The sequence below is a fragment of the Gymnodraco acuticeps genome, unplaced genomic scaffold, assembly GCF_902827175.1.
Source record: "Gymnodraco acuticeps unplaced genomic scaffold, fGymAcu1.1, whole genome shotgun sequence".
Classification (NCBI taxonomy): Eukaryota; Metazoa; Chordata; class Actinopteri; order Perciformes; family Bathydraconidae; genus Gymnodraco; species Gymnodraco acuticeps.
Genome location: NW_022991947.1, coordinates 386,096 through 399,174, shown reverse-complemented (window position 1 = coordinate 399,174; position 13,079 = coordinate 386,096). Strand labels below are relative to the sequence as shown.

At 40.4% G+C, this 13,079-nt stretch overlaps 1 protein-coding gene across 1 annotated transcript; it reads right to left on the bottom strand.

The window, feature by feature from the left end:
* Positions 1-643: 643 nt before the first annotated feature.
* rc3h2 (ring finger and CCCH-type domains 2) lies at positions 644-12,738 on the bottom strand (the record flags this gene model as incomplete). The annotated part of the gene is given in 8 exon segments (XM_034200554.1): positions 644-762; positions 1,618-1,750; positions 1,948-2,148; positions 3,492-3,667; positions 4,800-5,033; positions 5,557-5,674; positions 5,761-6,083; positions 12,201-12,738. Coding segments are annotated over 7 exon segments (1,212 nt in total), but the record flags the coding sequence as incomplete, so codon positions are not given.
* Positions 12,739-13,079: the final 341 nt, after the last annotated feature.

Below are 13,079 nucleotides of genomic sequence, written 5' to 3'. Positions count from 1 at the left end.
CAATTGTTTGCCAAACCCTAACCCCTAACCCTGCCAATACACAGCCCTACACAATTTTAAAGTTTGCTTTCCACCTCTCTGTACAGTATGTACGGGATAGTGGTGGTCTAATGGATAGTGAGGTGGGGTGAAGATCGGAAGGTTGTGAGTTCAAATCCCGCCAGGAACACCACCACTAGTGTGCCCTTGAGTAAGGCAGTTAGCCCTTAGTTACTCCAGGGAGAATGTCCCTGTAATTGGTAAGTCGCTTTAGATAAAAGCGTCAGCTAAATGAAATGTAATGTATATGATAAACAATGATAATGAACCAAAAAAGAGTTAAAGCCTCTATTCACTCCACTATACTGTATGCAATATAAAAAAACAGTTTGGTCTTTGCAGCTGTATTATCTGATGTTAGGTATTTTATTGCTGTGATAACTGCAGGGTAATGTCGCTTTAACTATTTTAGAAGCCTATATAGCTAGACCCTGAACTTCTTATCTTGCAGCTCAATGGCCTTCCAGGGTGCCAGGATGGAGCAACTGCACTTCTCTTCTTTACTATTCTAGACCTTTTTCCACTTGGAAAAAGTTATGTTTAATATTGCTCACATTTTCTTCAGATCAATGGATTTTCCAATATTTCCCTTTCGGCAGTGTACCTGTGGAGTGTCATGGCTCTTTTTGCTGAAGTTCTGTATGAATTCCACAAGTCCATGGACCACCAACTTCACAGCTAGCATCACACTTTCCAGCTCCTCCCATGATGGTGCCGGGACATCTGTACACAGATCACACACACACTCTGTTCACAAGAGATTCTCACTCAAACACTCAGATAGCAGCAAAGCTAGTATTAGGTATTATTAACTCTCTAGCTGACTTGTTTTTTGGATGAAGACAAATGCACTTTTGTCATTATAGCCGTTATACCGTATGCTAACCAAAAAAACTTACATTAAAAGAAAATAACATATTTAATGGTGTAACATGTTAAGAGAAAAATGTAAAAAGTCTAAGAGGGTATTCAGCCATTGCTAGCAGCTCTGTGAGGCTGTTCTAAGGCAGAGCGATGCTTTAAGCTAAACGCTAACTTTAGCATGAAAATGTAATAAACTGTTCTTTATTTCAGGTAGGTTTCAGGTTCAAGTTATTGCACCCATTTTACATTTTGCAATAGAAGCTACGTAAAAGAATAATTAGTACAGGAGTACCTTGTCATGTTGCCAGAAGGGACAAAGTAAATAATGATAACGTAAAAATTAACCAGAAAACCACAATACATTTCTATTGCCATAATATTTTAAAATGCTTTAGTTTATTGGTTTAGTTGTCAAGGACCATGTACAACTGAAACTAATACACTTCACATATAATTAAAATGTCTATTTATACTAGATATGCTAACTCATTTATTTGTGTTGTGCTTTCCTTAATACATATTTAACCCAAGATGAATGTGTAGTTTTAATCTTTTGTTATGCTTTTAATTAGCAATTTGGTATATGACTGTCAGAAGGGGCCTGTATTCATCACTTTTCAATCTCATTAATCCTTCTGGAACATGACAAGCATATGAATCACTCAGAGTCATTAGCATTCATTCAGGTGAATGCTGATAAACAAACTGACGTACCTGGGTTGTGGTCTATGTTGGCGAGCAGCTCTAGGTGTGGTCTAAGACTTGTGAGGTTGGCGGGGTCCCCTGTCCTCTGAAGTACGATGGTCAGTTCCTGAACGCTCTTTGCAAACGACTCCGGAGACTGCAACTGAGGCAGAGGATAGAAGAAGAGAGTGGGTCTTTAAAAATAATAAGATGAATGTATTTCTCCTGTTTCTGTTCGCCAGAGACTTGTTATACTGTACCCACCATTTGAAATTTGAAAAGTGGGTTTAATAATGAAAGCAGAAAGTTGTAGTGGAAAGAGCCTCTTAGTAATGATGGGCATATGAATCATACTGGTACCTTGTCTATAATGGACTGCATATGTGATTTATGGACCAAGTCTCCGTATAACAGAGAGGACCACTGCTCGGGGGAAATCCGTAGTCCCGCCTCCATGGCAATGTGGACGATCTGAGCGTCATGTTCTCTCCGGAGAGCCTCGTACGTTCGGAACTCTTCTTTCAGCTGCATCAGCGAGGAGTCTTCATCCCGCTTAGTCACCTGACAGACGAGAGGGAATAAGAAAGAAGGAGGAATTGAGAGGCAGAAAGTGTGGAGAAACATAAGGAAGAATTGAAACTAAGACTAATTCGCAACTACCGTGTATATTTTGGCAATTCAATGTTTTCAATTTGCCAACCAACAAGTCAGCAGTGGCGAACCGTCAGGGCCTTCAAGGTATTCAGAGAATACCCTGGAACACTCAGATAAAACAAACTCGATTTAATTATATAAATAAAATGTATATAAAATGAATAAATGAGAATCGTATCTGTGTTGTTGATCTGTAATATTACAGTGTTACGTTGATTTGTTTGTCCTTCTCGGTGGGGGGTGTGTGTGTCTACAGAAGGTCCAGTTGTGATAGACACGGTTCACCACTGCAAGTAAGTATGTGGTGTCTTCAGACTTGTAAACTCATTTCAGATCATAGAAAGGGATTTCCCCTTCTCAGAATCTGCCCTATGAGTAATCATCATAAGACAACAACACATAACCAGCCGTGTTACTTACAATTATGCAGTGCTAGCGGGTCAAAGATATAATCAAACAGAATCAGATTTCATCATTATTGGAGCTCGTGCTGCTGTCCTTCCTCTTGTCTGTTTTTTCTCTGTTCCTGCACTTTGATTTATCTTCCTCTGCATCTCTGAGCTGTCTGTCTCTGTCTTTCAAAGCGGGTAAGAGTGAGGGCAAATATAGACCGCTGTTACATCAGAAGCAGATAGCTGGTATGTCTGCCCTACCAGCAATGTCTGTCATCAGATAGCACGCACAGAAATACACGCATGCACAGAGTAACATACTGTACACAGACACCCATATCCGATATGTAATATAAGATATTTGTAGTTTGGGCAACCCATTTAGGGAGTAATAATACTTAAATGTCAGACAGGGTTAAGTTACAGTGGAGCTCAATGAACAGCTGAAAGGGGATTACCAAAGCAGACACTAAAAAACAACTCATTTAGTTAACTAGTTAGAAATAGGTGGAAATAGTTTACTTAAACAGACCAGAATAAATGTTATGGAAAGGCTGACGTGTAAAAATGATACTGTTATATGGAGAACTATCTCTGCAGTAATAATATGTAGTTGTAAATGAGGATCTATTTAAATATCCTTGTTTTAATGAGGTAATTTATTATGTCTTGGGTTCTTTTTGGGCCGCAGCAAACTGAGGATCTTTTGTTCAGTTTGACGCAGATAAGAACAGGAATAATTGATTTTTTATATTTAATAAAGAATTTGTGCAGCTTGCTCACATGTCCTTGCAAGTGCACATATGTATGTGTTTGGTGTGAATGTATGTATAATATATTCAATCATGTTGCCAGTACCTTGAAGCAGGAGGCCCTGTAGAGAAGCTGCACCACGTGCCCTATGCTGGTTTTGGAGGCCTGGGGGAAGCGAGCCTCGAGCTTTTGAACTACAAACAAAACTAACACCTTCCTGGACAAAGCTGAGCCGTCCTCCAGAGCCAGTAAAACTAGTTTCAGAGCGTCTTCTTGCATAGCTGGGGAGGAACAATAGAACGGAAAGACAACAAGGGGTGGGGATGGTGGGAGCAGGAAAGAATACATATTTGTTAACTAAAGATTCAAACAAACAACGCATTTAATTGTACTACAAAGACGTTGTTAGAGCTGGTGAGTTGTCCTCAAACTCTCAAGTGAACTCATTCTGTTATCATGATGAAAATCAGAATCTGCCCTATGAGTGATCATCACAGGACACCGGGTACCAGCACCAGCTCCTAGTACAGGAGTACCTTGTCATGTTGCCAGAAGGGACAAAGTAAATAATGATAACATAAAAATTAACCAGAAAACCACAATACATTTCTATTGCCATAATATTTTAAAATACTTTAGTTTATTGGTTTAGTTGTCAAGGACCATGTACAACTGAAACTAATACACTTCACATATAATTTAAATTTCTATTTATACTAGATATTCTTTCACACACAGTGACGTCACGAGCTACCCACAATGCAACACGCGCCATATATATATATATAAATACGCCATTTTCATGGAGGTGCAACTATCCTGGAAGTGCAAATATAAACAGCTAGCTAACGTAGCAAGGCAGAGCGCACTAGGTTTTTTTTCTGTATTAACGGCCGAAGAAATCGCTGCATGTCTTCGGATGACATCTAATGAGGAAATTCAGAAGGGACACAATGAATCCCGTCAACTGAATTTACACCAAACTGCAAAAAAGCAGTCATAAATCCTACAGGTTTATTTTGATAGCAGCAATAAAAGCAAGAGTATACTTAATTGTTCTTAATTTGTGTCATGAGGCTCTTACTTAGAAGTTATAAACAGGTTATTCATTATAAAAGTGAACATCAAGGCAACTCTTTTAAATCAAAGTGCTTAAAAAACTTCCAATTAGTCACCTTTAAAATGTGTTTCAAAGTTCTAGTTTGTGATAGCTAAAAGACAAGATGCAAATGCTTAATCCTTACTTTCAAAAGGCTAACAAAAGTGTCCTTTGGATCTACTAACACATTCTATCTGCCTAAAATAGCATTAAATGTCTTAAAAATGACACATATTCCCTTGCTAAACAAATCTATATGGAGTATGATGTTTATATCACTGATGTATGTGTTCTGTATGATTATGCAAACCTACCAGGACCCAGGAACTGGCAGCCCCGCGCCCTCACCGCTGCCCAGAGGTTGGCAGAGAGCTGCTGGGGGTTCTGGTGCTGGAGGATGAGCTCGGTTACGGTCCGTTCTCCCAGCGACCGGCCGGCCCGCACCGCCCGCACACGGCCCTCCTCCTCCACCAGCTGGCAGTTCACCAAGGTCACCAGCTTCCTCTGCATCGGCCGGCTGAGCACGCTGGGACTCAGAGTCGCCACACCTGCAGAAGGTGACAGTTCTGTGGTAAAAAAAAACGAGGCTATTACTGTAGTTATCAGTCATTTTTTTATTGAATTGATTTTCTCTGTATTTAACTCTTTTACAACCAGCTATGTAGCTATGTGGCTTTAGAGGAGTCTTCAGTGAATGGATACGCCTGGAAAGTTTACTTTACATTATACTTCTTTGTAAACTAGTACTGTAGATGATAAGAATTGTCCAAATTATTAAATTCGGCAATGATGATGCACAGCGACGTCACAGAATTGGCCGAAAAAACTAACGGAAACCGCTGGTCATTTTCATCGAGGTTCGTCTTTATTTTCTGGTTTCACAGAAAGCTGAATTTTTCCTCAGTTCCATAAAAGCACAGATTTCAGGCGTCATGAGAAGTGTGAAAAGGATAAATGCCAAGTTGCAAAGTGTAGCCCACGCACATTTATCATCAAGATTTTCATTTTATAGATGTCCACAAACATTAAACTAAAATGTGCCATCAAAAACGGATATGCACACACACATACCTTTTGCTCCGCTGATGGGTTTCAGGTAGAGAGCCAGCTCTTCAACGCACACCTTGCACGCCTCATAGTTCTCAACTTCTGCTGCACTGTTCAGGCTCACCGGTTGCACATCTGGGACCTAAGTAAAACACATCATGAGCACTCAAAAACACACAAACATGTCACAAGTTTTGACACAAACATGCCTTTATTTTTTGTACTCACCTGAGCTCCAACCAGCTGCAGCAGGGCACAGTTGACCGGCAGCAGGTCGATGTCAGTGCTGATGGGGGTCTGGTCGAAGGGGCAGGCCTTGCGGTGCAGCTTGTGGAGGCAGGTCTTACACACCGTGTGGGAGCAGCCCAGGCTGATGGGCTGGTGGCTGCTGCTGTCAAACTCATTGTAGCAGATGGGACAGGACAGGAACTCCGTCCACTGGGCCGCCTGCACTGGCATCCTTCCACCACACCACCGAGGGGGGCTCCGCCGAGCTCAGGGGGAACGCATGTCAACGAGCCCTGACAACAGCTCCCGCTCGCCGATGATGACTGTGAAGAACAGCACATGAAGTTATAGCAGCCATTTTGAAGAGACACATTATGTCACAATACTGGACAAACATCTGAAGGGCCTTAGAGATGCAACCAATGAATTGTATTAAAGATTTCCTTATGGACAAGAGATAGTAAAAGGCCTGATACATTTAAGAAAACTCTCTGCCACTACTACTAGTATTATTACAAAAAAAGTATTATTGTTAATCGACTAACTGTTTCAGCAATACAATAGATAATCCCCCACATGGTATGACTCAACATAAGAATGATTATATTGTGCCAGTCATTATTATTGTCATTATAATACCATAACTTCAACTATAGGTACACCAACAAAAGAAAAGCATTACTTTCTGATATTCAAAAAAATAGCCTTCACCATTCTATTGTTTACGAGTAAGCATAGCTATGTACAAGTGCTCTCTGTTTGGAGATGCAGCTGCTTGAGCAAATATTTGTAGCCAGCCACCACAGCTTTATAAATCCACAATACTTTAGCTTTAAAATATTCATTAAATGTGACTAAAGTAAACAGAGATAGGATCCGCAGTGTCCTGTTTTAGTACAACTAACTCTCAGTTGTCATAGACTGGCACAATGCCACACGGTGAGACATATATATCTGAAATAAAGAAAAACAACTCTACTTATTTATTATAGCATCAAAATTAAACATCCATAAAGGAACAGACAAATAATTTTGCATTGCTATATAAAGTATTGTGTCTTAGAGCTTCAGAAAGGATTGCAGAAAGGATGAAAAGCAAAGTGGAGGAGTAAAAAAGAAAAAAAGGTGTGATAAAAACGCAGCCTGTAACTGAATAGAACAATGAACAGATAGATATGTGTGAGACAAACATCATAAAAAAAATCATGAAAATCTGCTCTATTTGAAATGTAGACTTCTTGAATTCTGGTCACTTCAGTCTAAATTATTCTACTTTTTGAAAACATTTCATACCAGCAAGGGTTCTTCTTGTCAAAGTGTCAAATACAATATTGCAACCTCATTAGTTGCTAGTTGATGCATTATCCAATTAACTAAAAGCGATCTTTTTTTTTTAAATCATCCTTCTGAATATGCAAAGTGTTTTTGACACCTTGTACAGACAGCCAGCACCTGTTGCTTTAGAGTCTGTTCAAACTGTTCAATAACAGCTGGTGCCCTCACAGAACAGGTGCCTTCATTTAATGGAAACAAAGGCTATTCAAAGAGGTTTAGAGAATACAGTAAAGAAGTAACACACACAAACACAACCAGTACAAATAAAGGAGATTAGAGAGAATAAAGAAAATTCAGTTTTGAAAATATGCTGCAACAAGCATGTGTTAAAAAAATTATATATATAAAAGTATGTATGTGTATACTGTACACACTGTGTTTCCAGGTCCCAATGAAATAAAACGAACTGCATACAATATCTGGAACATTAACGAAAAAGGTTCCACCAAGTGTTCTTGATTTTTTCTGACCTTAAAAAACAACCTTCTATGGCAAGCAAAATATCAGATCAAATACAATATGCACACTAGCAGCCTCGTGGAAAGGGGAAGATTATCTGTGCGCATTACGTTCACCCTATACGTCATAATAAACAACAGATTGCACTCTGAGCTTCACCACATAATGTATTGTATTTAGATTTGACTCATAATATGCGGCTTTGTGCCATTTACGCACCTTCCAAACCGTCCGCAGTGCCCGGGTTGCCCCCTTGGCCGCGTGGAACGCTCCACTCTGTCCTCGCGCGTCATATTTCCTTCTGCAAGGAGCCCGAATATAATATAACACAGATTGCGGCTATAGTAGCTCGCAAGCTTCTGATCCAACGTCTGAGGAAGAGTGAGGCGACACTCAGGGTTCAGGAGAACGTTTGGGGACGATGGTGGAGGTGAGGAGTTTTATCTTGGTGCCAGAGCCTGGATGAATCTCTCCTCCTGTGTATGCTCAGATTAGGGAGGGGTGCAAACTATGAGTGCAACTGTTCACCATGATATACTAGCTGTACTTACAGTGACAGCCACCTGTTCCTGCTCTGAGCAACTGCTGCATCCTGTTTTTTTACTGGCAGTGCAAAAATGGCTCCTGCACACATGGCTGGATTCAAGCCTGCACACCAGTGACCTTCATTATGCATAAGTACATTACAGCACATGCAGAGTCCATAATATCATGATGTACACAAGACTTCCATTACTTGCATGAATGGACCAATGACTTGTGTGTGTATAGACACACACAAACAGCCCGCATAGTCATGAACAAGTCTTGTGACAGGGAGCAGTGCGTGTAGGATTGTCACGGGAGAACTCAACTTCCTCATCAGACTCTTTTTCTCCCTGGCTGTTTTTTTAAACAAGAAAATCGACCTTTGAGCTCTGTTTTTTTTCTTTCCAACTAGTCCTTGCCTGTTACTCTGCCTGAACTGGTTTGTAGTGTGGGAAAACTTTAGGACGTGCTATCGAAAAAGAACCAGCACTTTAAGCGTCCACTTTTAGGAGAAAAGTTTCCCCTTAAACTGTTGGAAGTAGGGATGAGAAGTACATTGTGTCTTTACAGCCAACAGTTGGCCAGCTATCATCTGGCTCAGGACACTGAGTCCTCACTTAGCCCCTTCTGTATGGGGGGGAGGGCATCTGGAGTTTCCTTTGGCATGTGTCATAAAGAGACAGACAGACTGATATAGAAAAATTGCTTTAAATATCTGTTCTCAGAATATTGAGGTGAGAACACAATAGTAAGATGTTTGGGACATCCATCACTTTATTTTTCAGGGTAAAGGTTGATGTTCTCACATTGCCAGCGAAAGGTCGGGGAAGAAATATATCAAAACTGGTGCAGGCTTAAACCACTACAGTGTCTGCAAAATATCTAGTAGCTATAGTCATCGCTGTTTTCCTTAGAAATTGGGACCCTAAAAAAACACCAACAACAAAAGGAAGCAGAATATTGCAGCGGGCCAATGGGAGGCTCATCCAAGTGGTACACACCCTCATGCAGGCTTAGGTTATGGTTGGAAGTTGTAGCTAAGGAATGTACAGTATGATGGACGGATGTGACTGTTTCGGGTTGTCACACTTAACATCCGTGTTTGCATCAATTTATGATTGGGCTCTGGCATGACATTTAACAGTTGTTCAGTATTTCTGTAGGCCCTGTGGCCCCATAGAGAGAGACACACATCAGCGCCACATGCATCTGAATAAAGAAGGTGACTAATGGGTCCATGTGTTATGTGGAAAGCAGAGTGTTTGGAGACAAAACATTGTTTGTTTCAATGCATTGGGGAAATGTAAGAGTTATAAGAGAACATCAGCAGTTATTTCACTATGTTTTTCTATTAACGTCTATAGATTTCATAAAACTTGTAATACAAAAATAAATGTATTAATATATTTAATCAACTGGGGAAGCTTTATGATGTTACCTATAAGTTAAAACATACTCTAGCATGTGTAGTGTCTCCCCTTAAGCCAACAACAAGTATACAAAATGTGAAATGTTCAAACTGACATCTTATATTAGTTCTGACAGCTGTAAGTCTGAGGCCTTGTCATACCTGAGTAGCGTAAGACACATACTGACATGAGGATCTGTATTGCATATCGTCCCTCACTCTCTCTCTACTGTCAATATCAACTGTCAACTGACAAATAAAGTCAAAAACATGTCAAAAGATAAATCTAAATGTAAGCTGTAGCAACAACCAGTAGCGACAATAAGAGGAGAGCAAGCATGCGTCTTCAAATGTACCAAAAGTCATGTTCAAAATCATCCCAAAACTATTGGCTACTCGTGCACGCATACAAAAAAACACACTGAGACAGACACCACTACTGAGCATGAGCTTGACCTGAAGGAAAGGAATCTGAAGTAATATGACGACTGTGTGTGTGTGTGTGTGTGTGTGTGTGTGTGTGTGTGTGTGTGTGTGTGTGTGTGTGTGTGTGTGTGTGTGTGTGTGTGTGTGTGTGTGTGTGTGTGTGTGTGTGTGTGTGGCCTAGCATTACTATACTTGTGGGGACCTAAATCTGTTTACACAGTCACGTGTGGGGACTCGCCTCTCTTATGGGGACAAATTGGAGGTCTCCATGAGGGGAATCATTAATTTTAGCGTGAAGACTTGGTTAGGTTTAGGATTAGGGTAAGGGTAAGGTTAAGGGTAAGGGTTAGGTGTGTGTTGGTTATGGTTAAAGTTAGGATAAGTCTCCAGGAAATGCATGTAAGTCAATGTAATGTCCCCTGAAGTGATGTATACATGGTATGTTGTGTGTGTGTGTGTGTGTGTGTGTGTGTGTGTGTGTGTGTGTGTGTGTGTGTGTGTGTGTGTGTGTGTGTGTGTGTGTGTGTGTGTGTGTGTGTGTGTGTGTGTGTGTGTGTGTGTGTGTAGTATGGTTTGTGATGTCACTGGAACAGTTGGTACTTTTACCAGAGATACACATTTATAAAAACAAGATAATTCCAAAAAATTCCTCATATTAGGTTGTGACAAAACAAAGATCCCATTCTATTATTTAAGACAGTACTAACCAATACTGTGATTTGAATATTTTTAAAATATATAGTAAGGTATCATTTGATATTTCAACAATTTCAATAGTTCCATGATTCACTTTTCGCTCGCTCTTGTAAATGTGCTAATAAACGTTGTAATTCCCACTCAATGTGTCTGGCAGGCCCCTCTACAGCATGATCTGCAACCAGGATTTTTACATAAACTTTATTTCATTGCCTTCATCAGCCTTCTGGGAACAACTCTGTAGGTAAAGCACAAGAGTGAAACTTCACACCCACCATAGTGATACAAATCTCTGTCATTAAAGTCAAGCAAGGTAAGAATAATACACATTGAGCTCAAATGAAACAATACTGCTTTTTGTTGTAGAGGAAATGTCTGTTTAGAAGTATAACAGCTTTCAATATCAGAGGCAGCACCTATCAGATTAAAAGGGAAAGTAACAGGTAACAGGTTAATGGTAAAGAGAAAGTTAAACTTAAACGCTGATGATGCTTGTTAAACTTTAAAAAATATTAAACAGGCACACCATCTACAGTATAATGAACACTGGGAAGTATTCATTACAAAACATGAATGCAAGCATTGTGCAACAAAAAAAATCATCATATTTTGGAACACACATTTTGAATTTTGTTTGTATGGAAGAATAATTAAGAGCAGCTTGTTTTTCTGTGATATTTGAGAGTTTCATTAAATTATGTATAACAGGGTTACTACAGTTGTTTTATGTGTATGCTCAGTGCTCACTTGTTTTTGAGAGTACATTGGGGGAGTCAGTGATTATTTATTCATTTTGCCTGTCATCACAGTGTGGGGGTCGTGTATGAGCATGGTAGGCAGGGCAACTCACCAGCTACTGTACTATACAGCACATATATTATTGGCATACATTATTGTATTATCCTGTGAGATATACGTACATGTCTGCAGTAACAGATGCCAGGGTTATGCAATATTATGTTGACGCAGCTAGGGATAATATTGTTTGAGTATCTAGTTACTTCCAGTTGCAAATCAGCAGGTTATAGAATAACCTCCAACATGACAGACTGCTGCAAACTTTATGTCAGAGCTGCATTTCAGACTCAAGTCTACAGTTGGTCATATGCAACAACTAGAGTTGTAAACATCTCTGCTTTGGCTCAGGGTTCCCTTTGAGAGTAAAAGGGTTGTACAAAGATTGGTGCAAAATCCCATTATCACTTTGGAGGGTAACATAAATAGTCTCCACCATTGCACCATCATATCTACAATATTGTGTTGCTTTAGAGCTTGACTGCCTCTACTATAGATAACCCTGGTTCACGAATCTGAGTGTGAGCAATGGGCCCATATTTTAAATATAACACGCCTTCGTTCTTATTATTCCCTCATTTGCAGGACTTCACATTGAGCTGGTAGCCGAATAGTTCTAGGTTTAATTATGTCATTTATGGAAATCTTCAGCAGTTAATTTATTTCGTATTTCACCTGAGGAAAACATAAACATGAAAACAGTGCTATTCTGAAACAAAAATGTCATAGGCTTTGCACACGTCAAACAAAATCACGAAGAAAAGTAGCGCGCACCTCTGGAGAAGTCACTTACCTCACGCAGCACACCACAGCACCAGAATACACATATTCATCCACAGAAGCGCATCAGAATACAAAAAAAATGTTGTATCAGTTGTTAGAAGCCAGCAGCAGGGAGATAATTCTTAACGTTGAAGCGAAATGCCTCTGCGTCTCAAAGCATTAGCTGCCTTGCCTTGGTCTATCCTCTGACCCCCTTTCGATGGTACATGACGGTTCTCTCAGGTACAGTGAGCCTCACTCTCTCCGTCTGATGAACCGGGGCTGAGAGGAGATGGTGGTATCGCTCCGCCGGTGATGGTGCCTGAACTGCGCCTCAGCCTCACCGCCGGGCTGCACAGGCGGAGACCTGCTGCACACGCATCCTGCATACTCTGCCTGAGACACGGTTATGTTCACTCCGACAGTTTAACAAAAATGCTTTGGAGTAAAATGTTCGATAGAGTTGCGTGGGGGCACTATTTTAATATTGTGAGCAAGGATAAAAAGATGTAAAGGGGCAGGCAAGCCGGAACAAGCCGCTTTTCGAGGCGTGGGCTGTCTGCTTTTAAAGGAACAGAGGATGCGCTTCGACAAGTGCGCCTGTCAAGAGGAAGTTCAAACCTATACAGTCTATGGTTAAACACACACACACACACACACACACACACACACACACACACACACACACACACACACACACACACACACACACACACACACACAAATACAAGAAGTTCCCGCTCGCTTTAGTGCTGCCCTGCGTTTAGAGAAGTGGAGAAGTGGAAGAAAAAACATGCTTGACCTCGGTTTCCCAGCATTTTTTAACGACAATCAAAACACAACACTATTACAAAAGACCCAAAACAACTATAGACAAAAAAACGTCCACATAGAAAGGAAACCACTATTA